The 25723-nt window shown below is 40.3% G+C and overlaps 1 protein-coding gene across 1 annotated transcript in view; it reads left to right on the top strand.

The window, feature by feature from the left end:
* Positions 1-7744, top strand: part of CXADR (CXADR Ig-like cell adhesion molecule) — a 34988-nt gene extending 27244 nt beyond the window's left edge. The window contains exon 8 of the mRNA XM_061453775.1: positions 7173-7744. Coding sequence (XP_061309759.1) covers positions 7173-7214 — 42 coding nt within the window. The 3' untranslated portion in view covers positions 7215-7744. The remainder of the gene's footprint in view (positions 1-7172) is intronic.
* The last annotated feature ends 17979 nt before the right edge of the window (positions 7745-25723 follow it).

The following is a 25723-nucleotide window of genomic DNA, read 5'->3' as shown; positions in this document are numbered from 1 at the left end:
TTCCACTGATGACTTCTCTAAGAGCACAGGAGTTCAGGTCTTCAGGGTAATCCAGCATAGATCTTTTTGGGTGATATGAATATAGTATTCATAGAGCTCCAAGAAACCTTTCTACACCTTTAACATCAAGGCTTAAGTTCCGGACTGCAGTCCTTTCCAAAGGTGGCATATCTGTTGCCGATGTCACTTGTATGCTGCAGCTGCTAAACATCTTTTATTTGGAGATGACTGTGAATCAGAGGAGCAAAGTGCCTCCAGCTTATCTGTGGGAATTCCAGCAAAGGAGCTAGTGCTTTCCTGAGACTGTCCTGAAAGAACAGAGGGCACTGATCATGTGGCTGTTACACAAAACCTGTGTGGTCCTTACATACATATTAGACAATGCCTTGGATAGAGTTTCTTTAAAGGTTTGTCTTGCTGTTTTGGTTTTGTTTCATTTTTTTCTCTGAACACCTTTGTGTACTTTAACCTTCAAAAATGAGCTTCAGAACTATTTCAAATTTACTTCTCAGATGCTTGGGTTCTTTCAAGCTCTGGTAAGGCTGAGGGGCAATTAATTAACACCATTTAAAAAAAGACAGTTGGTGACAACAACTTAGCCTGGCTTTCTTGTGTGTAAAACCCCAAAAAAAACAAAAGAGTTCACCAAGAAAATAGCTGATCAAGGAGCAAAAGCAAGAGTACTGTGAAAGAAGCTGGGAATCTTGCCTACCTTTTCAAGTCTCATTCTAAAATTACCTTTCACTTGTGGGATGACTCTAGGTGATTGCTCGCATCTTCAGTTATTGCCTTAAGACTTGCACCTTAATGTAAAAATAATGTGTGCACTTCAGTTATGATGATTCTGTTGCTTGTTTAACTTCCTTTAGGCTTTTTACAGAATGTGACAGGCTCAGCTGTCAGGAGAATATGAGCGTTTAATTTTGTACAATAACCAACCTGGCAGAAAACTGGCATGGAGGATTGTGTTGGCCCTGCTTCTGACTGCCATTCAAAGTCAAGTTTCTGAAAACATGGTCTTTTAAGGATCCTTGGATTTTCATATTGTTGTATGCCAGTGTTAGCGACATCCTCATAAGTTGGCATCTTGAAGTCTTCACCTTTCAGCTGTTGAGTACTGGAGGTTGCTTTGAATATGCAAAGTTAATAGCCTTTAGTGGCAGCAGCTGCTGCTGTTCAGTAGATTAGAACAGTCACTGAAATTTCTGTGGTCAGTGCTGTCTAGAAAAGAAGCGGAAGAAGGACAGTTCTACCGTATTATTCAGGAAACATGAGGAAAGTTGTGCAACTCATACAGGAACCTTGTATGACTCTAGGGGAGCTAGGTGGCTGGAGGGGAGTAGCTTTATAAAGAAGTTAAGCATGTTAATGGTTATACAACTTGATTATGTAACAACTTTAAAACATGGCAATGTTAGATGTTAACATCTGAAAGCACATCATTTTACCTTCAGTAATCTAATTTTTTCTTCAGGGAAAAAACCTCTGGGGGCAGTATGTCCACTGGGAAGCGCAGAAAGCTGTGTGATGCGATGACAGTTGTCCTGCTTCTCAGGGCTAGATGCTGTGATTCTGAGAGCTGCGGGCAGGCAGGACATAAGTTGGGCGCTGTACCTGAAGGGTATTGCACTCTTTTCCCAGAGCATTTTTCCTAATTACAAAATGGGGAGAGGAAACCATTGAGTCTGATCAGCTTGAGGCAAGTTTTGTAGGAGGGACCTGAATTCTGGAAGCACAAATGCAAGTGCAACTTCTTGGAGCCCTTCCCTACTCTGGTTTCCAGCAGCATCTGATTTAAGGGTTTTCAAACAGCCTGCAAAACTTTTTTGCGTTTAGAGTTGCTTATATAGCCAGTATACTTTAATTACTTAAATTGTGGAGTACTTGTACTCTTCCTATGATGTGTAATTTCTGCATGTGATGCTTTTGGTTCTTTTATTACTAGGAATAATGTTTAAAGACCCAGGCAGAAGAAACTGTAGACTAGAGTCTCCTGAACACCCCATCCAAGGCAAACGGTGACAGTATAGCTTTCTTGGTGCTCTGGACACAGACATCTTCGGGGGTGCAGTGGTCACTCAGGTTAGGTAGCAACTCATTCAGAATGTGGTATCAAGGAGTATTATATCAGACGGTAAAGAGCCATAAAAGTGATTTAGTACTATTAGTGTAATAGCTTTCAATTATGTCAGTTTTGCAAGTTACATTCTATGTGAATAGAAACTTGAGATTTTGTTTGATGTGTCCAGTTACTGCTGTACAAGTGAAGTAACACCTTTTCATAGCTTATGACTTAGCCTGTGCCGTGATTTGTAAATGAAACTATTATCCCATACAGGAAACGGAATCTCCCTTGCTGCTTTATATTGCTTTAGTAGTATTTTACTTGTGAAACAGCAGTCAGGATTAGTCAGATTTCACAGAAGTTAAAGTGTGCAGCGGTGCATCCATTCTCAGTGTTTAAGGTTTCTGACCGCAGTTGTCATCATCAGCAACTCGCAGATGACTCACTAGGCGTCTGAGTGGGAGGTGTTTCTAAGAAACCACTCACTGAAGTCAAAACACTTGTGCTATGCCTTACTTAGCTGTAGGAAATCACGGTAAAATTACTACTTACAATTCCATTTATCAGTAGAATAGCTCAGGTGGGAAGGAAACTGAGAAAGGGAAACACAGACTAGAAAAAAAGTCAACTGGTGACAATACATAAAACTACTGAATTGTGACTGGTGAAAAAGGTGCTAACTCTGGGGCACAGCTGGTGCTTTGTGGAACATGTCAAAGAGCTTATGGTGTGGCTGCCAGCATTGAACTTCTTATCCAGATAAATAAAATGCCCTTCCATGTCACTTCCAATCCTGTAACTGTCAAGACCAGAAGCAGATCATCTCAGCTGTAAGAGCTATAAAGTACATACAGCTTGCATTATTTATTCTTTACCGTTTCTTGTTGGCACACAAGAAAAATTAGAGCTTCCTAAAAGGATGCAGCTTGAAATGAACTGTTTGGTCTTGCCCTAGTTTTGTCCTTGTGTTCATTCTGTAATCAATATGAAATTGCTTAGGAATTATTTATTTCTCTTGTTTCAAACTTCAGTTGTGGTTTGGGTGACCTCTTTAAGTAACCTATTTAATTTAATGACTTTTAATCCCCACTTAAGATGCAGAAAATGCTGTGGTCTCACATACTGTCTCTAGCCCATTTGGGAAAAAACATGGCTCAATATGAGTGCTTTGTATTGAAGGAAAGTAATAAATGTTGTGTTTGGGAATACTCAACGCCCTCTAGCGGCTGATGCTGTGGCAGCCCTCATCCCTTCTCTGCAGCTAAACGTGACCGTAGGGTTTCACTGGTGTTTTGCAGCTAAGTGATGTTACATTTTCCAGCAGAAAGCAAAATAACCCTCTTAGGTGCCACAAAGTTATTTTCTTATTGCTTGTTTGGGAAAATAATTTAGGTGTGAAAATGGTCATTGTAATCTGCATCAATTAAGGACATTTTGTGTTTCTCTGTAAGCTCCGACAAAAAGCTGTAAATTGCATGAAGATCATTAACCATAATGTGCAGCTGAGGTATGAATGTGGTTCTTGATAGGTTTTAACAGCCCTGTGAGAAATGCTATTGTACCTTTATGCACACTACTGATAGGCTGGAAGTACATACTTCTACATCCCTTTTATTTACCAAAAAAAACCCCAAACCAACCCCCCCAAAAAAGTGTAACTGGAGCCTGATTGCCTAGTATCGACGTGAGCTTAGAGTTAGCCATTAAAATGCCAGTTTCATTCAGACTGAAGTTAAGGTAACGAGTGATGTTTCTTCATTTGCCACTCATTCAGGAGCAAAAAATTCCCCAGACACATTGTAATTGTATCTTGGTTTGCTTTTAGGAACAAGACAATGAAAATTGTGATTCTTGTACAGATAACATACAGTTGTGGTCGTGCAAGACTTGTGTACTTGAAAGGCATCAAAGTTCTGAACATCAGTCGTGTTTAAAATCAAGGTTATGTTGCTACTTGGAGTAGTTTAGGTGTATTATTTAAATAGGGTATATGAATATCATATTTTTAATAGTGCTTGGACTGGGTGGGCAGGCAGGAATCTCAGGCAACCCACTAAAATTTTTTATTCCAAGATGAAAGAGCTGGAAGGAGTGTTAGAGCCTTTATGCTCAACAGTTCTTTTTGTGGCCTGAATTAGCATAATTTCCCTGCCCCTGCTGTTACCTGAGCAAGCTAGGGTTTTAGTCAGCAGTCTGAGTGCAGTATCCAACTGACAGTGAAAATCGGGTCATTGTATTGCACATGTGAATTTTACCCTAACAACATCCCGTGTCTCTGCTAGCCATATTAACTAGTTAACTTGCTGCTGGCTTTATGGTTTGTACGTGGGGGTGGTCAAAATTTTGCTGAACACAGAAGAAAGCTTAGGACATCCTTAATGCTTGATGTGACTAATAGAAGCTCACTCACTTGCAATAATAAAAGAATCCCAAGGCAAGGGAGCCTGATGAACAAAGTGGAGGATTAGGGTTGATGTCCTCACTCTGTCATGACTTAGCTGTAGGATTTTTTTGGGTGGTTCTTTTTTTTTTTTTTGTTCTTTAATGTTGACATTGCCATATTCCTGGGCTTTCACATCTGTTAGAATGGAGATAGTTCTGTTCACTTTTAGGAACTTCAGGAACTACAGTTTCCCATCACACTGTCATTTTTTTGAAGCCAGCCTTGATGAGTGTTTTCAGTCTTACCAGCTACCCATCTAGTGCTTATTTTTGCTCCTTTCATCATAGAATCATAGAATAGTTAGGGCTGGAAAGGACCTTAAGATCATGTAGTTCCAACCCCTCTGCCATGGGCAGGGACACTTCACACTAAACCATGCTACCCAAGGCTCTGTCCAACCTGGCCTTGAACACTGCCAGGGATGGAGCATTCACAACCTCCCTGGGCAACGCATTCCAGTGCCTCACCACCCATTACATTAAAGAACTTCCTTCTTATATCCAATCTAAAGTTTCCCTGTTCATCTTAGAAAATTTTCAGATACATGTATTTAGTTATCTCAGTCAGACTGTCTGTGGTTGTCTCTGCCCCTGCTGCTTGACGACTTTTAATTCTGTCCTGACAGTATTCACTCCGTCAATACTTCCAGCACTACCTGGGTATTTCAAGTTATAGTAAAAATAAAAGTAGGGCAGTGTTTTTCCAGCTTAAAGGTAATACGTTTATGATTGCAAGTACCTGGGCAGACAGTAGTTTCTCATTAATTGGTATTTTTCCTTGCAGCATCCAAAAGAGTTACCCCATCTTGTTTATAAGTTACAACATTGGTGGGTAGGTTTGTTGTTTTTTGTGCTATATCACAGCTGCATGAATAACCTCTGGCTGTGTGCTAGGGTTCACTTGCCAGACTGCATTTTTCTTTTTATTGCTAGAGATTTAGTTAGCTGAGAAGGAAAGAAGAAGAAAATCAAGACTGAAAGCATCAGGACAGTGCAGGCAAAGGAGAACAGATTATGTTGTATTTGTTCCCTTTTGTCCTAGCTCGTTGAAGCATCTAAGTTTAAAAATTTGGCTTTTCCAAACAACTGGGGATCAAAAGCTCTCACCCCATCCCAGCTTGACTGTCTGTGTCATATAGCAGACTTTTTTCTTCATAAACAGGATGTGTTGTCTCTTGACTCATTCATGAAAGGGAGTGAACAAGATGTGTTTTATGGAGAGCCGTTGTTACGTGAGCCTTTACTCGTGTGCCTGCCTTATCCCTGGGAATAGCTCAATTTATAAATGTTTTGGAATGTGAAAGCTTTGTTTCTTTGGGCTTTTCCAATAGCGTGAGATAAGATGAGCTATGTGGGAGCAGGTTAATCTTTATTTAAAAAGCATACGTTTACTAATTATTAATTAGTTGTCTGTTCCAGAGCTGTTAATGCAAGAGGTGGGAAGCAGGAGCGTTGTGTTAGCCATGGTGCAAAGGCAGGAACACAGACGGAAAGGGTGCTTCTCGCCTCAGTGTTCAGCCCCAAATCAGTACATAAACAACAGCCAGAATGAAACTATAAAAGAGCTTCTCATGCTAGATAGTAGCTTTAAATAGAAAGAAGGCAAATGTGGTGATTTAATGCCAAACGGTACTGATTTGTTATGCTTCCAAGCAAAGTTTTCTAAGATACTCAATTATTTTTAGTGTCACATGCAACTAGAAGATCTTATTTGATGTATATTTCTAATTACAGTGTGACAGTTTGCAAGGAAGAAGGTGTTACAGAGGTAGCCTGAGTCAGATTTTGTAATTACTGGTTTTACAGGGAAACCATAGTGGCATTGCGGCAAGATATAAACATCTGTGAGGACTGGTGTAATGATGCAAAAGCGTGTAATAAGCTGAAATGGTGGAGTAAGAAAATTAGTTGTTTCTAGTAAATGCAATATATCCATATACATTTGTGGACTATTAATTAGGAAGAGTTGTTTTCTGTTAAGAGTATCATGCTTGGAAATATAATAGTGTTGACTGTCAGCAGAGTTTGAGTACAGGCAGCATATAGAAAAGGGAGTTTTGCAGCATGGAGTGGTAGCAAAAATTCTTTGGAATATGACATCAGAGAATACAGAGCTGGTAAAGAACTGTAATTGGAAAGAATTGGGGGTTTTATTATCTTTGTGCAAAAAAGTATCTCCAGAAAAAGTGAACAAAAATAGTCAAGGAACTAGAACTGGCTTTTAATGAAATGGTGAAACAAGGAAGTATCAGATTGGTATGATTCACTGGATTCATGGAGAAAACTCCGTGTTTACGGCAGTAAACAACAATAATGTGGGGTTGATAATTCAAGTTACTGGTATGAAATTGAAGAAAGAGGCATCTCAACAGATTCTTTGAAAACGGATTGCAGAAGGTGTGCGCAGGGAAATCAACAAGGATTTTCAAATAACCTATGTGAAGATACTGAAAAACTGCTGTTAAGTTAAACTTTGTAATTTAAAGTTCACTGATAAAAGGAGTTGATTTCCTATACCACTGCACTGGTTTTCTTCAAGACACTGGTAAATGGAATCTGAATGACCATAACTTGGGTTATGATCTGAATTATGCATTTAATTACTGTATATTACAGTGTCTAGCCTCTTGTTAATGTAGATTAATGATATTCTTTCTTTTTATAGTATGACATCGCACACAAGATTGGTGACATAACAGTGGTGTAAGCATGAAGAAACAGGCATCATTTTTTGCATGACTTTCAAGTATGGTGAAAGTGAAGTACATTATGAAATGAAGTGCTGGTTTTTTACTTGATCTCACTTTAGATTCAAGATTTTTATCTTGAATAGGCTCTATTCAGTTTTGTAAGTACCAAATTTTTTCTTTTACATATTTTTAATGCAAGGTTTACAGTTTGACTACCGACATTTTTCTTGCTAGTTCTGTATTTTGAAAAGTGTGCACAATCATTCCTCTCTGAGCCCCCACCACGGTGATTCAAAACATTGTGAAATTAACAAAAACAACTCAGGTACTAGAAATATTGCCTTAAGCAGTGGGGTGTTGAAAGAGATTGTAATCTGAAATAGGATAGTTCGGGTTTTTCCTGGCTGATTTGATAGGAAGTGCATCATCTGTTCAGTGCTGTAGTGATACCAATGAGGTCTTGCAACCTGTGTGTGAAATGCGCTGTATTTTAAGATTGTATAGATTTTATAACTCTTAATAAAATGCACTTGAATGTTACAGTTAACACAGGCTTCAGAACAATCTGTTAATGCAGGTGTTGTGGTAATTCATGTATGTACATGAATGTATGTTCCTTCTGCTCCCCAGTTTACCATGCAGGAAAACAGGAGGGAAGAAGAGCACGTTCTTTAAACCGGGTTGGTTGTGGAGTCCTTGTTACCTCCTGTGGCGTGGAGAGTTTGGGTATTTATTTTATAATGAAAATACTAATCTACCTAAACCAGTTAAGGATGAGACCACTATAGATTGATCCCATGGATGCGAGCTTAGTAATTAATTTTTGGAGCCTGGTACCCAACTGGTACTTTTGATAACTTGTTATCTGTCACAGTCCACATAAATCAGAGAACACTGAAGGACACCTCAGTACTTAGGAAGTGACAGCAAGCATGTGCAAACTTAAACCTGTCTTCTATCAACTGCATCATTCTGTGCTTTTGGGATATTGTGGGTGTATGTGCATGTGATGTTTTTTTACCATTTTAACTATGTTGTTACTAATCCAGTGATGCATGTTACACTGTGGTCTGAAAGCAGCCATATAATCCATTGGTGAAACTGGTGGTTATAATGCTGAAAAAATATGGTACTTATTAAATTATTATTGCTTCTATTTTTGACAGGAATACAGCTAATTCTAGAATGAACTGAAACTCAGGTGCTTTTGACCAAAAGTTCCATATAATTGTCACTGCATATGAAAAAAGAAGTAAAACCATCTAAGAAAACAGTAATACCTTCATGAAAAAAAGTGGAGAGAAGGGTTTCTAAACATCACAGGTTTAAGTAGCCAATTAAAAAAAATCATTCAGTCTTAATTTAAGTTCCATATTATAGTTACAGAAAAGATACTTTGCCTTTAAGAAGCACTTGTTTTTATGCCAGAAGATTACATTCCTCATTCTCTCCTTTGACTCCATGCTGCCTAAACTTGCCTGTGAGTGAACCTGGCAAGTTATTAATAAGGGTAAGATTCCATTTGGATCAGTAGGAAAGTCATGAAAGTTGCCTGGTCAAGAAGCAACAACTGCTTGTTTAGTGTATGTTCCTTAAGGTAGTGATTTATAGGTAAAGCTTACCTTTTTTGCTACACTGTCCTCCATATAAGATGAATAAATGTCTTTTCCCCCACTAAGGATCACCACCATCTAAGTGCTTAATTGCTAGTGTTTCAGGAAGGGAGGGGAAAGGTAGGAATTACTGTGCAAGCGTTATTTAAATACTGCATTTTGTATAAAAACTCTTTTTTGCAGAAAAATCCACAAAACCTGACACACCAAAGTACACTCTTGAAAGAATAAGTGAAATAAACTAATTTTTGTAGTCAAATTCCTACCTAAAGTAATTTTCAATATGTATATATTTTAAGTAAAGAAGTATGTAACAATGCTGTCACTGAGGTTAAATGTGTGTCCATTTTGCAAAGAAATGTGAATTTAGGTTTTCTGCAAGTAACTAGTAACTGTACAACTACTTTGTCATCTGTCTAATGAGTTACTTGGCTGATCCACATGTTCTTGCCAGATGTCCAGATACCAATAATGAGTCTTTTGAAATATACTGTGTTTTGGGTATTAAATCCAAAAGCCTACCCCAGTGAGGTCACCAAGCAGAGTGCAAGTTTGAAAGTTTGTTTGATGCCACACAGGAAGTCTTACTGTCAGTTTGCTTTCTTCCACCTTTCTCAGGCTTGGAAGATACAATAATGAAGCCTGGAAGTCATGCCTATGTAGAGTATTGTGGCCAGGAGGGTATTTAGGACTGATTGTAGATGTCAGGAGCAATATTTACTTGGTTATAGATGCTGTTTTCCAACCGTTTATCCTGTGTATTTAATATGCGGAATAGCTTAGTCATGCATGGTCAGCAAGTGGAAACACCCCGACTCTTGTGCCAACACTATTTTAAATGAGAAGTAGTAGTGCATTTTACATACCTTAACTTCTTGCCAGGGCTTGGTTTTCACAAGAAAGTTCAAGCAGGTACTTGTTCGGTAACTGTGCTCTTGTCCACACCCAGAAATACTTTGTCTAATGTTTTATGTGCAAGCTAACTGGCCTGGGCCTGGAGAATCTCACAAAGCCTAAATGCCGCCTGTGCTTGCAAGACTGCATCTTTGCTGCAAAACAGATGATAAACTAACTTTCAGTGTTTTCCCACCAACCCTGCTTAGTAGGTTCTGTTACATAGCAATTGTTAGGTCAAGCTATTACTTTACTCCAATTAGCTCAGATCATTTCATTTTAATTTCTCCAAAAGCCATTATAATTAGATGTCTGAAGAGCAGCACTGTGCTCATCCATTCTCATGCTTACTGGCAACTTCTTTGTGGTTACCAGGCCTTGCAATCATGTAGACCTTGGGGTTTGACGTGGGCTTTGGAAATTGTATGCAGCAAGTTGTTACTGAGGCTGGTTACGTGGGTTCAGACTGCCTTGGTGGTGTCTCTCATGCTGTCTAGGGTTTAAGGCAAACCAGGCAGTCACCAGATCAACTTTCCCATGGTCTAGGGGCTGGTTTGGATTCCAGCTGTGCCTTACAGGCAGTATGTCAGCAACAGGTTCAGAACTGGGAAAGTCTTTGCCAGTGCAAGGCAATTTCACATAGGTATAGCTGTATCCATGCCTGATTTGATATCATTGTAAGTATTTGCATAAAACTAAGAAACCTCAGTCCACGACTAGAGCACACATTTTTTATGATGGAGTTCAGCATGCTACAGAAAGAATTGACACAGCCTGTGTGGCTCTTGACTTTTCTTTCTGGCCTTGGGCTGCTTCATGTCTTTTCAGCATAAGCACTGGTGCAGCTGCCATGAGCCACATTAGAGACACGGTATAGTTTAGTACTTACATGTGCTGTAGTGAAGTTTAAACTCAGGTACATTCATCATTTCAGTTTAGTGGGTGGCTGCACCAGTATTTGTGCTGACAACAGGAGAAAGAGGCAATGTGAAAGTGGAAACAAGGATCAAAGTACAAGGAAAAGGCAAACAACTGCTTTCAGCAGCACTGGTGAAAGGGCTCAAGGCACTCGAGTGCCCTGCTGTGGTATCCAGAGTGTTCCCAGGGCATCCCGCTCCAGTCAGTGTTGGGACAAAGTACACTGGCAGCAGTTGCCACTTTTATACTTAAAGGAGATGGTAGTTGGGAATGCTGATACTGTCTTCAACTATGAGTGTGCAAAAAGGTATGCAGTTATTTTATGTGACTCTGAAGTAATTCCAAGTCTCTCCCTAAGGCATCTTGTGAAACATTCACATGGGCAAATTCCCTTTAGCTTAAAGGGGCTATGCGGATGGGTCACTGGCACTACAGTTCTCTGCATGCTACAGTCTCTTGTATTACTTACAAAGTAGGAATGCATCAAATACCAATGAAGAGGAATAGCTTACTTCATTCTCAACTCCAGTAACATGTGGAAGATAAAAAGGGAAACCATTACTTAAAAGGAAACCCCAGCAACTTTCACTGCAATTTAATGCCATGTTCTGAGATTGCTTGCTGAAATCTGCATACCCGAGGCCTAGCTCACTGGATTTTAACATGACTTAGCTACATGATGTAGCTTTACATGATGTATGTACTTCAGACTTTAGTGTGGTTCATTGCAGTGCATTTGCATTGCTCATATGACTTTCACTGTTTACAGAAAAATGTGATACATTAAGAAAAGTAATCTATCTTTAATCACTTGTTTATATAACATAATGCAGGCAGCATTCATGTTCAGGAAGCAGCTAGGCATGAGCAGGAGTCTGAGCTGATACTGAATGTGCAAAAATGTTTACAATGCACTGTATGTACTGTGTTCTCTATAAGCAGTTGTAAGTATATGGCATTAAATACAATTATCATAACATAAGCAATTAAAGTTTTGGCTGACAAGAAAATAATAATGCGATTACTGCCTTCTGCATTACCACTGGGTCGTGATGCATTTTACCATCTCTGAGTGTCTTTAACTTGCCAGTGTCTGTTCTCTCTGTCCCTGTGATTAAAGCAACAAGAATTTGCTGTCCTTACAGAAAAATTATGTTCCCTTCAAATATGGTTTTCTCAGCTTTGAGCATTTTCCCATGCGGTCCTCTTATCAGAAAACAAATGTTTCCAAAGGCTCTGATAGTCCTGCTATCAGAGCTTAGCAGAAATGAAGGTGGTAATCCTAATAGATACCACATCATGCACTACCATGGAAATAAAGTGCATGCAAGCCTTACAGGACTCCTCAAAGGAAGCTGTATGCAAGTGGCTGAAACTGGGGAAGAGTACAAACACATCAAAGCCTGTCCTGTGAGAGACAGAAGTTTCATACTTTCAAATCAGAATGTTGATGGAATTTAAACTGGGAATTAGACCTTTCAGTGGTGGGAGTGCTTAGCAGAAGCTAGGAGAGTTTCAAACCTTAGAGCAAAATTTCACCAGACTGACTGTCTTTAGCGATAAGCATTGCCAGTCTTCATTGCCACGTATACAAAGTGTTGCCCCATAGCAGTTGTACCCTAGATTAGCTGTGAGCACGGAATTCCAAACCACAGATCTGATGCCCCCAGTGCTGGCCCCCATCACTGTGGTTCTAGTCCCAGGGGTGAGGGTGCATCGGCTTGAGAGCTCTTGGGCAGGGAAACTGGAGCTGAGGTGGGGGCTGCTTTTCTCTGCTCTTCTGCTTCTCCCTCAAATAAAAATCTTGGCCTTTTATAGTTTGTGTTTCCAGGCATTTCCTACCCCTTGGTCTCACCCTGCTGCAGAAAGCTGGGGAGGTGAGGCAGTTACTTTCCTAGGGTAGAGCGGGAGTCTTACTTTTTGCTCATTTTTACTTTCATTTTTTTCTTTTCTTCCTTGCCTTTTTTGTTCTTTTATTAGAGCCTGGTTTCAGCTGGGATAGAGTTAATTTTCTTCCTAGTAGCTGGTGCAGTGCTGTGTTTTGGGTTTAGTCTGAGAATAATGTTGAGCAAGAGAAGCCTTTTGTCATCTCTCAGCGTTATATTTCCGTGACCAGTGTTTGACTGTCTGATGGTGGTTTATTGTTATCATTCTAGTGCCTCTGCTTGGATTCAGTGCGATAAGCTGATGGGCATGGATTAAATTAGTTTGGCTAGTCCTTCACTGGAGTAAATCTGGGGGGTGCGGATATACAATTTCTACTATGCCAGCAGATCTACCTAGCAGTAAAAATGCTGGTGGGTAGGTGATATCTTCAGCTGCTCCAGCTAGATAGCATCGACTGGTGGTAGTAAGCTAGCATATAAAAATCCATATTTGTAGTACAAAGAGGCACATGTACTTTTCTACGTGGCTGATCAGAAGAGAAAATCGTATTAATTTATTCTTTATTTATAAGACTTTTGAGACATGTAAGAAAGAAAATTCTTTCAGTAAGGTTTTATCAGTTTATTTGATGATGAACATGACTTTGTTTTTAACGTGCTTGCAACAGTCCCCTCATTGCTGAATCCCATTGACTCTTGTGTGCCAAGGAGCTCATACTCCAGGGCTTGGTCACAGCCAACTGGCTTGATTGTACCCCTGGCAGATACTTGGATGCTGTGTGATCTGTCATAGTGAACACTTGGGCCCAGGGACTTGGAGGTCAGCAGAGCACCTTGCTTGAGAATGCAGCAGTCGTACTTAATGCTCAACAGGGGACTAAGGGAGCACGTATGCAACCAACACCCTCTAAATGTCTTTCTGGTGTGATAAGGACCTCTTATGGACAACGTATGTCCTTGGCTGTGCATAATCTTAAGCCCATGCTGCTGAGAGCACTATCCAACCAAAGCTGCCTTCTTGTCTTCTGTAGCATGTTATTATTTATTTGTGGAAAGAAGCAAAGTGGTCATCCACAAGGAATCAGTGTGGGACTGGAAGAGAGGATGATGGCTTCCCCCATGCAGCCCAGGGAACATGTATGCTTCTAAGCAAAATAGAAGGAATCTTGAGCACTGGATCTCTTTATTGCCTGGGGTGGGGAAGAAGCTCACTCCCTAGTGCTGTTTTGGATGCTCCATTTGGTGTCTCCAGGACAACTCTGGTATGAAAAGGAATCAAGGTGGACAGCCTGTAGTCCAGGACTGACTGCACTTTTGCCCTCTCTCTCTTAGCAGTATGCACATCTGCTTGGGACCTGCCAATTTCATCTCCCTTCTGGCTTGTTGATGGTGGTGGGAGCAGCAGGAAGGGGCACAGGTGGCATGGGTGAGGGCTGGAATCCCGGTGTCTTGGCCCTGAGAGTCTGGAATGCCCTCTGGTGGCAGGCTGTCCTGTAAAAGTGGTTATTTACTTGTCCCAAACGCCCTGGCTACTGCTGTGGTGGATGGAAAACTCGTGTTCTGCTGTTTCTCTTTCAGTAGCAGGAAAGTGGCTTGCATGGCACAGAGCTCCAGGGACCAAGGGGAAAGTGTGGGCTTTCAGAGCCCCCTTCCCTGACTCCTACGACTAGCTTTACAGATGCTTTTAGTTGGAGAGTAAGCCCAGCTCTTACTTGACCTAAGATAATGCTATTACTATTTATAAAAGGCACTGTACGCAAGCAAATAGTTATCCTCCTGTATTACACAAAAAACGTCCTATTTTGGCATGTCAGTGGGTTGCTTGAAGCAAGAAAGTGCATGGAAGAAGATAAATGATATATTCCACACTGATATTGGTGGCAGCTTCTCTTCTATTGAGTCCCCTGAATGTACTGGCTTGGCACTGTGCTTTCATGCAGAAGAATAAGGATTAGGTTTGTCCTGCTGTGGGATGACTCATGTGTGGGGAATGTGCATATTCAGAAAGAGTGAGATTTCAAGAGTAGTTCACTGAAGAAAGGCTTGTGATAAGAATTAATAATAAACTAATAGCTGAGCAGGGAAAAAAAAAAGGTATTTAATAAAAGGAATTTAAACTAAATTTGAAACCTGAAGCAGTTACGATTACTTGTCTGGCCATTTCCACTAAAACTGCTGTTCTTAATTATTCTTTTTTAATATGTTTTTTTAGGTATATAGTTTATTCTTTGAGTTTAGGTGATACCTACATATTTGTATACATTTATGTTAGATATATGTACGTGTATGTATTTTTACAATATGCACTCCCTGAGGTGGTTTTCCAATTTTATTAGATGATTTTGCTTTAGTACAATGTCAACACTTATATAATAATGGAACAGGGCTGGATATTTAAAATTAATATAACAACAACTAGATGTCAAACTGTTACTTCCTTTAAACAAGTCTAGATATGAGCTAATATTTAGCAAAATAAAAGCTTCCCAACTTGGTATTATTCATGCTTTCCCAGAGATGTTAATATAACCCTGTAATTGGCATGAATTCTATCCAGCAATGAGCACTATAGGAAATGTGTTGTACACTTGTTACTTGTTTTTAAGGCACAGTGGAAATTCATAGGACATAACAAGGCTTGCGTCTGAGTATGGCTGATTTTTTTTCTTGTACAGTTAATTTGCTCTGAAGGGAGAGGGAACATCAGGCTTAATATATTTCTCAGTAGAAAGCCTCTTCTGAAAGATTTTCATTTGGGTATAAGTGCCCAGTTTCCAAATATCATGTTAAGTTAATCTTAAACAGACACATTGAGAAAATCTGTATTTCAACTCTATTCTCTGGGAATATAATAATGAAAAAAATAGGAAAAACCTGGCAGTACACAAACATGAAGCTAGAATCAGTTATTCTCCTCAGATTTCAGCTCTTGTCTTCATCGTGAGCAGCCCAGGCACGACAGCATGGTTCTGGTGTACAAGCCCTGAAAAATAAGGTTTACAAAGCAAAACCACAACTGAGACTGTGGTTGTCTTTACCATGTCAGTTTGACTTCTGTCTGAGTGGATGAAAAGCGAGCACTCATGCCCCTGGAAGACTGCTTGAGAACCCACATGAAGCTTGTTTATGCCCTTTATTTCAGTTCCCACTGGCCAGGTGATCTCACCAGAGAGGCCTCTTCCTCCAGCCACTGCAGAGCCCTCGATGTGACTGCTTGTCACGAGTGTTGGGCCAGTAAGAACTGGTATATAGAACCAAAGGAAAAGCATGGAACAAAAGCATCATCATCTTCATCATTGCCAGCTGCTGCATGGGAGAGAGCCTCAGCGTCCTGCGTCCTGCATCCTGTTGCTACTTTCCCTCCTGGGCACTTTCCTTTTCCCCTTCCTTTTCCCTGCCATCAGAATCAGCATATGCTGTAAGTTAGGGATGCTGCTAGTGAAGCTCTGTGCCTGTAAACTTGTGCAGCAAGTACCCATTTAATTTCTTTTTGCTTTCTGTTGAGACACAGCTTGTGGACAAGGCAGGCATTGAATCAAAGGGAGATGGGGCTAGAAAAGCACAGCAGTTTTTGCTGAGCTCCATGATGATTATTTTTTTTTTCCATTTATTTTTATCCAATAGAATTGAAAAGCAAAGAAAGCCGAATCCAAATCATTGTTGCTCAGGCAACAAGAATGCAGGTAAGAATGAAAACTGCAGCTTCATTAAAAGTGATGCAAAGGACTGTGGTTGCCTGTGTAAATCTGTATTGATCGAATTCTGAGGTCTAACCTGGGTGCATTACAAAAGCATTTCACTACAGAAGCAGGAAAACACAATGGGAGGTTGGTTTGCATTTGCTTATGTGCACTTGAACACTGCTGCTATTTTAAGTTACTGTAGGGAATACCCTTTGAATCTACAATGTATTTTGGCAGACACAGAAAAGAGAAATGTGGTTAATAGCCTCTTGTCAATATTCAGTTCTGCTAGATGTATCATACAGCCGTCTAAGAAATCTGACTGGCCTCATAAAATAGCCTCAAGCTAATTAGTAACGTCAGTGTTTCTCAAATGGCTGTTACTATTACTGCTGTACATCAACCAGAGAGAGACTCAAGTGGAGACCGGCACCCTCTGTATTCACTGGATATGGCAAAGGGTGAATTAAAAACTTCCTGAAATCTGAAGATATTTCTGCCCTTTTATCTTCTTTGTAGTCATCAGTTCTCGGTTTGTAATCCTGATTTGTCTTAAGAACTTAGTAAATGTCAACCTAATCTATGTAACTGAAGAGAAAAAAAAACACATGGCAAAGCTTTCTTCCTTAATGATTTATTTTGATTTCATGAAACAGCACATAGGAATACGAAGCAAGTGCTAGATTCTGTGGTCTTATTGTATCTCACAATATTTTATATTTTTTCCACTTTAGTCTCTAACCACTGGAATTATTTGATGAAAGGGCAATTTATTGGGGGAATATTTCATTAGGAATATGAAACAAATATAAAAATGACCCCCCAATATTTTATATACACCCCTCCCCTCATATGCACATGTACAATATTGTTACCCTTTATGATGTAGTTGAGGAATAGGAATGTAGTAAATCAGAAACCTGCTAATATTCTTCCTTCAGATGCTAATTTGGTTAAAATGTTAAACATGCTTATTCCTATCACTAGCAAATAATGCGCAATTGGTATTCTTATGCTTGGGTTGAGTCTAAATGTTCCAACCGAGACTGCCCTTGCTTTGTTAGACGCTACAGGCTAACAGTAAGAAACCATATAGATCTTATAGTCTAAATAGTAAAGACAACCAAATGCTGAGAGATGAAGGGGTAGGCAGATTGTTGTCTTTATTTTACAGAGCAGGAACCAAGCCAGAATTGGTTAAATGAGATACCACAGATTGAGAAGGTGTCCTGCAGCAGAAAGACAACCCAAATGAGGTTTCCTGTATCAAACTTCAGTGCATTTACCAGCATTCTTCCAGCAATGACAGCTGTATGAGTAAAGGAAGACAAAGTATACCTAGGCATAAGTTGAAATGACTGGCAGAATGGTGAGTCATTAGGTAAAAAGAGGAAACTGGAAGCTGACAGATAGGATTATAGAAAAGCTAAAAACAAAGCTTTTAATCTATGAAGTTTCCCTTCATATGTATTTGAGGTATGACTGCCAAAATAAGATATTTTGTTTTAGATTTATTTCCAGTAGGAGACTTTAAAAAAATGTGTGGATCTTATATATGTATATATATATATATAGTTTTATTTCATAGCTGCTGGGAAGATGTCAGTTTCCAGAGATCAAAATGTAGACAGTGAAAAATAAAGTAATCTGCCACTTTGGAATAATTTGCAGCAGCAGGCATTCCCTGTGCAAATCAGATGGTGAGTCAGTGGTTTCAAAAGAGGATTACTTTGGATTAGTTGTCTAGTGAAGCAGGCACTTTGTACAATGCAGCAGACAGCTCCAATCTGAGCCAATTACTTATTTGGATGGTGTTTGGTTGTTGTCGTTCTGTTTGTTTTAAAGAACACTATTTTATCAAATGGATTTTCATACACTAATTAACAGCATTTTGACAGTGTTTGTGTCTAGAAGACAGATCATTACGGAGCAACTGAAAATTAATGGCCAGACTTTGAGAGAGGGAGGAGGTGTGGAGGTGTGGGGAGAAGCAGCCTAAACTACATTTTGGTTGACAGCAGTTGCACCTAGGTTTAAATGCTGCTTTGAAAGTTCTGTCTTGAGTGTCCATTGCAGCTTACAGCTTGATTTGCGAGAAAGGCAGAAGACAATGCTATCTGGCCAGGGTTCAGTCCCTCTGGTTCTCTATTTTAAGTCTTTCATATTTTAGTGATGCTTGAAGAAGAGCTTTATTACCATTTTACTGATAGTGTATGTTGCTAAACTAATCTGCCTTTCAGTTTAGTAGGACTGTCATAAGTAACAAGGTGATTAGAAACACCACCTGCCCATATATAAGTGGCACTGTCCTGTTCCTGTAGTTTAATATTTTATTCCATCATGCCTATAGCTGTGAGTTATTTATTTATGCAATAAATCAGTGTGCTCTCTCCCTGTTGACCTAGGTGCTGGCCATTTCTTAGTAGAGACAAAACCACTACTGGCTGCATTTCCCACCTCACAAAATTGGCTTGCTGGCTCAAGAAGCATCAGCTATCCAGACTCAGTTTCAGGTGTGGACTAAAAAGGGATGGGAAGAGAAGTGAAAGACTTACTTGGAAGTCAGGCACAAAAAGGAGGGAAATTACACATATTCTGTGTATGAAGTGGGATATGTTCAGTATGCAAGAAAGGCAGTCTTTGAAGAAAAGGTCAGATCTTCTGGACAGTCTAAAATCCATGAGAAAGAAGAGCAGAAGTAGCCAGATGTTATTGTGAGGTTGGAAATAAACGCATGCTGAAGCTCTAGATCCAGATAGCTTTATATTAAGGCAAGTCCAGATCCAGCAGCACTGGTCGCCTCCTCTCTTTAGACAGTAACAGCTCCAGACCATAGTTCTGGCTGTACTCCAGACACACTGGGAAGAGGTGTGAGCAAGCTAAAACTTGAGGATTCACTGCTGAAGACTGAATTTGCACCATTGCATCTGTGTTCAGAGCAAACCTGAACAAGCGCTGAGAAGCTTTGTCTCTGCTCTAGATAAAGGTCAGCTGGTTGCTTCTGATTCAGTCCCAGACTCAGTCTGTCAGAGATTTCCTCCCCCATATAATTAGCTTGGTCTCTCCTTTGGACTCTGGAGCAGGCAAGAAGTAAGTGAGAAGGGGGGATCACAATCACTCTTGAAGCTCCTTTTGACATGGGTGAAAGAGTTGTTTCCCTCGTGCCTACTGTCCTAGGTGAGACAGAGTTTCAGCAATGAACAAAGTAGTATGAAAAGTGACAGGGAGACTTACACCTCTAAACTGCTGGGACGGAATGAGGTCAAGTTTGGCAAAATGCATTACATCAGCCACAGAAATCTTGCTTTAAAGACTCTTGCTGGCCACACCATTCTACCCTGCCTGTTCAAAACCTCCACTGAAAGCCTCTTTATCCACTGGGGCAGTGACAAAGATGTTCAGGTATGTTTCTGCAAGAAGTATAAATACATATTGTCTTTTGTGCATATTTGCAAAGCAGCTCTGTATGTTCTCATTCATCTGGTGAATGCAGCTACTGGAGCATACCAGTGATCTGCCATAAAGCAAACGCCAGAATCTATCTTTTTATTAAAAGAAATTTTTTTTTTCAAAGACATAGAAATGCAGGCTTGCAAGAATTGATAGAAGGACCCAAAATCCTTGGTTGCTTTTGAAATATTGTAAACCCACCTGTATTCAGAATACATTGTTACAGAGCATTATTGACAAAATTTAGAAGAATAACAAAGCAGAGTGGTGGGAGTTTCCTTGCTGTGACAGATTGGCAACCTGTAATGTGTACATGATAGAGAAAGAGATGACACCAGATTCTTACACAATATATTATCTTGTCTTAAAATTTCTCCAAGACATGACAAGGTGCTAAAGGCACCTGAACCTTGGCATATGCAATCATTTGTTACAATAATAAAGGTAAATCTTCCTGTCCCTGCAAATCATTCCAAGTTGCCTAGGTATCATTATAGCAAAGTACCTAAGCAAATGTTTCATTTGTATGTGTGAACAGTTTTACTAAAGTCACGTGTCTGAAGTTCTGCATCTGATTTTCCCAAGCATGTATTAGTTCATTATAAAGCAAAACCAAACTCAATATATACATAGAATCATAGAATAGTTAGGGTTGGAAAGGACCTTAAGATCATCTAGTTCCAACCCCCCTGCCATGGCAGGAACACCTCCCACTAAAACCATGTCACCCGAGGCCTCGTCCAACCTGGCCTTGAACACCGCCAGGAATGGAGCATTCACAACTTCCTTGGGCAACCCATTCCAGTGCCTCACCACCCTAACAGGAAAGAATTTCCTCCTTATTTCCAGTCTAAACTTCCCCTGTTTAAGTTTGAACCCATTACCCCTTGTCCTATCACTGCAGTCCCTAATGAAGAGTCCCTCCCCAGCATCCCTATAGGCCCCCTTCAGATACTGGAAGGCTGCTATGAGGTCTCCATGCAGCCTTCTCTTCTCCAGGCTGAACAGCCCCAACTTTCTCAGCCTGTCTTCATACGGGAGTTGCTCCAGTCCCCTGATCATCCTCATGGCCCTCTGGACTTGTTCCAACAGTTCCATGTCCTTTTTATGTTGAGGACATATCTATATGTACATATATGCACATACATACATACATAGATGGCTGAATAAAAGACATTGATGTATATAACAAGCTACTAGCAGTTAGATGTATTTTTGAGCATTACCCAGCTGCATTTGACTCCAGCCTCTCCTAGCTTCCTTAGATGTGTGCACCAAAAAGTACAAATAGGTCAGTGAAATGAGAATGGAATTCTGTGAAATCCTTTGTTCACATGATATGGTTAACGATAAACCTGTAGTGAATGCAGACTAATACCTAATGAGGAGGCAGCCATGATATGCCTATTTGCATGACAATTTTTTTTTTTTTCTCAGTGTTCAAATATAACTGGGCTGTAATAGTTGAGAGACAAGTGACTATTATATGCATGCAACGAAACAACACAGTCTGTGGCTTAGCTTTTGTCTTAGAGATAAAAGGATTCCCTGGTAACATGTAGTTTTGATCTTGTCGACGATGTCTGGGTTTGCTGGGTTTATGGGTAGAATATATTCCCAAAAAAGAAGAGGCGTAATGGTGTTATGTGAAAAGAGGAAAAAAATGCAGTCTTACCATTTATTGCTAGCTTCACTAACACCTTATTAAACATAAATCTTCTGCCAATGTGAACTGAACTCAGAGAAATCACAGCAAATTGTACAGGCTTTGGCTATCTCTGTCCCTTTTCTTTCCTAGGGTGTTAACTTACTTGTAGTTATATTTCCATGTTGGAAGTGGCAAATGAATTTAGATTGTTAGCTGCTTATCAGTCAGTGATACGTATAGAAATTTGATTTGAAAGTAAACACGTTTTCTGCTCCAAGTTTTCTCCTGTGGCTGCAAATGCAACCAGCTTGTATTTTGCTATGGAAAGAACTTGTACCTGTAAGAATAAGTAAATAATTAAAACCCAGGGTAGTTTCTGCTTCCTAAGTTTCTGAATGTCTTCGGGCTTAGTGGTATGTCATAAAAGCCAATACATGGGAATTTTCTGACCTCACAACTTTACATCTGGTCTCCAGTTCAGTACTACACTATCGTATTCGAAGTATGTGATGCTCTGTTCAAACAGGACAATGTCCTACGTTTTGTCTCCTGCAATGCTGTCACTCGACCACCTTGGGGTTAGTGAGGTAACCAGGTGACAGCACTTGGCTGTTTCAATGCGCTGCAACGGGAGGAAAAGAAAAAGTCATCTACTAAAGTCTACCACTAGAGGGTACTTTTGTCTTGCTATCGTTATTAGGCACACCACAAAGCAGTGACACATCTCTCGTCTCGGAATGGAAGTTTTAATAAGTATTAAATTATTCTTTAGATATCAGAAGAGAGTAAAGAATCGAAATTCACAGCACCGATAGGAACCATAAATTCTCTGTGTGTGTGTATGTGTGTGTACACATGAATACAAGTCATTTTAATTGCACACTTAATCCTGTGGCAACTGTCAGGAGACCCTAGAAAATGGTAAAACTGATGTCAGCTGGGGGTAAAGCTGTCATGAACTGAATGACTGGTATCTACAAAGGTCCTGGTTTGATGCCATTTCCTTTGATTTTAGCTTGGTCTCCTGGTATGTTCAAGAGAGCAAGGGGCATCTTGTGAAGGGTGGAACTGCACTCGGTGTTGAGCTGGCTGAGTGGGGACTTATGATGCACATTTCTTCTTTGCCATGAAATCTCAGGCATAATCTTGCTCTGAGAACATAGCTTTTGGTTTCCACCATTGACATAAGATGCAATAGCAAAAAACTTCAGAAATGTATGTGATCACATCTTCCTTCAGATTTGAAATGCCCTTCTTGATCACTGGATTTCTGAAGCTTCCATGAAATGGACACAACTTTGCAGAAATGTTTTCATAAAACATCTATATTTTACATAAATGTTGTCATTTATCTGCTTGGTAGAACTTGCAATATATTTTACGTAATGTCTTCTACTGGTTGTGGCAAAGACACCAGCATTGGCTCAGCAAGAACACCAGGTGAGCAGAAGCTCTGAAGCTGTTTCTGGGAAGTGTCACAACATGGTTGCAGGCTTCCCAGATTTTTTCCCAGGCATTCAGTGTTGCAAAGAGGACACTGAGTAGAACAGACTGTAGCTGTGGTACAGAATCTCCACCAGCCTTGTGGTTACATGAGGTGCAGAAAGGACTCCCTTGCTTTCTACATTTCTCTGAGAGTCTAGGTGCAGCTGGATCCACATTTAGTTCCAGACTTGGTCAATGGTTTATGTCTAAAGGATTATGTATGCACAATCAATCCTTCATATCACTTAGGTAAGATTTCAAAGTTTAACATGCTAGTAATCACTTACTGAGAATCTGTTGTGCCAAGGGATCTCTCAACATCGAGGTTGTAACTTGAGAAGTAACCTTGAGAGGTGTCCCTACTCAAGGGGAGATCCTGCAGTGTAACCCAGTCTCCTGCTGTGCAGGAGAGCTCAACAGGACCTGGGCTATCAACTGTTTATGGAGTAAGATGATTGACTCATAGTCATATTGCATATCGACTACAGGAACTTGGCTTGAGTCAGACCTTGAACAGGACTATGGTTGGGGGTGGTTTTGCAGTTTTTTGGATTAGCCCTTGGCTATTGTTGCTGGTTTCTGTCTCCCCAGAATTGAATCAGATGGACCATGACACCCCAGAGGCATCCATTACCACCACCACTAATGGTTATCACTTGAACAGAGTTGGGAAATAAAGGTCAGGTTAGGGCTGGGTTCAGGAGGAGTAGCCAGCCACACATCTTCATGTGAGCTTCCTGAGATCTGTGTGGAAATGGATGGAAACCTTCACTGCAGCAATAATGTCCTTCGTTCTCATAAGAAAATGATTGTTATCATTCAGTTCTTTCCCTTAACTGGACCTCAACAGTCCATCCCACATTAAAACTCCAGGGACTGCTGGGGAATAGGCATGTTCAGGCCTGTAAAGAAACACTTTGCACTGCAGGTAGAATAACTGCACCTGCCTTTGGTACTCTTCCAGAAACCATCTGTTCCTAGGAATGCCTGACCTAGGATTTCTTAGTGTCTTTTAAATACTCCTCATTACAATGTCTCAGTGTATCAAGCATTTTTTTTTTTTTTTGGTAGAAACAGATCAAACAGCATGTTAAATAGGTGCCAAGCTGTTGCCTCCAAGTGTTGCCTCTAAGTGAGCCAAATACATGACAAAAGTCATGCAATCTAATCCTTTGTACATGTAGACATCCGAGAAGCCCTGAAGAAAATGACCATGTTAGCAGTCTCGTGGATTATTCTGGTAGGTTGCATCAAACCAACTTAATTATAGGTTGCTCTTAATGCTGTGTTCTGGGGTTTTATTTTGTGTGTGTGTGTGTCACTAAATAAATAACAATACTGACAGGCAACAACTTTTGTGAAGTCTTATAAACACTATTAATTTTGGCTTGGGATTCATATAAATAGAATTTCAAACTTCAGAGGATCCTCCTAGAAATGGGTGGCTGCACTCATACAAAAGCAGGCTCTAATTTGTTCTGCTTACTCAAAACAAGATATCGTGGCAGTAGGTGTATTCCAATAGAGTTTTGAAAAATTTAGTTTAACAGAAATGAGCTTTCTAAATTTATTCCACCCTAGTTTTCACCCCCCAGCAAGCTCTATGTTCATGAATGTTGCACTAGCTGCTTGCTGTAATTCCTGTGGATTCCTTGACATCAACAAGGACAGACATGTTGCTGCACAACCTGATTAACCAGATATGTAATCAGGGCTGGTCATATAAAAAGCTCACCAGCTCCAAGTGAGGTTTAAGAGTTGCTGGAGTTCAAGATTGTGCTTTAGTTGAAAAGTTGTCTTAAATAATATAGGATTTGACCCTGGAAGATACTGAACACCTTTGATAATATGTGAAATTCTCATCTTAGCCACATTGATCATTCAGAGTTAATGATGATTAAAGAAAGTATTACTAAGATATAAGGGTGTGAAATAAAAAAATATTTCATATTTTTATCAATGTTTAATGTATTTATCAGTGATTTGGACAAAAGGATCTAGTGCATCCTCAAGTTTGTGTACAGCACCAAGTCGGTTGGAAGTGTTGATCTGATGGAGGGTAGGAAGGCTCTACTGAGATCTGGACAGGCTGGACTGATGGGCGGTGGCCAGTGGTATGAGGTTCAACAAGGCAAAGTGCCAGGACCCTGCATTTGAGCCACAACAATGTCATGCAATGCTACAGTCTTGGGCAAGAGTGGCTGGAAAGTTGCACAGTGGAAAAGGACCTGGGGTGGTGGCCAACAGTGGCTGAACATGAGCCAGCTTGCGCCTGGGTGGCCAGGAAGGCCAGCAAACACCTTAGCCTGCGTTAGAAACAGTGTGGCAGCAGTACCAGGGCAGTGATCATGCCTGTGTACTCAGCAGTGGTGAGACTGCACCTCCAATCCTGTGTTCAGTTCTGGGCTCCTCACTGCAAGAGAGAGATTGAGGGGCTGGAGAGTGTCCAGAGAAGAGCAATGAAGCTGGTGAAGGGCCTGGAGCACAAGTGTGATGAGGAATGGCTGAGGGAGCTTAGTCTGGAGAAAAGGAAGCTCAAGGGGAACCTTATGGCTCTCTACAACTACCTAAAAAGAGGTTGTAGTGAGGTAGGCATCAGTCTCTTCTCCCACTAACAAGCAATAGGATGAGAGGAAATGGCCTCGAGATGCACTAGGGGAGGTTTAGATTGGATATTAGGAAGTATTTCTCCACAGAAAGGGTGATCAGGCATTGGAAAAGGCTGCCCTGGAGGTATTTAAAAGACATGTAGATATGGTGATTAGGGACTAGCTTTAGTGGTGGACTCAGCGGCGCTAGGTTTCTCGTTGGACTCAATGACCTAAAAGGTATTTTCCAACTTAAATTATTCTATGATTTCAAAACTTCAGCAGACTGTCTAGCTAGGTCTGCAGATGAGGTTCAGCACTTTTGCAATTGCTCTACAACCTGTTCCTGTACAGGAAGGGT

The sequence above is a fragment of the Pezoporus flaviventris genome, unplaced genomic scaffold (genome assembly GCF_033815535.1).
Source record: "Pezoporus flaviventris isolate CSIRO_AGI_PZ_B2104156 unplaced genomic scaffold, CSIRO_AGI_Pfla_v1 ptg000015l, whole genome shotgun sequence".
In the NCBI taxonomy this organism is placed as follows: domain Eukaryota; kingdom Metazoa; phylum Chordata; class Aves; order Psittaciformes; family Psittacidae; genus Pezoporus; species Pezoporus flaviventris.
Note: the sequence above shows the minus strand (reverse complement) of the source record. Positions and strands in the feature narration are given on the sequence as shown.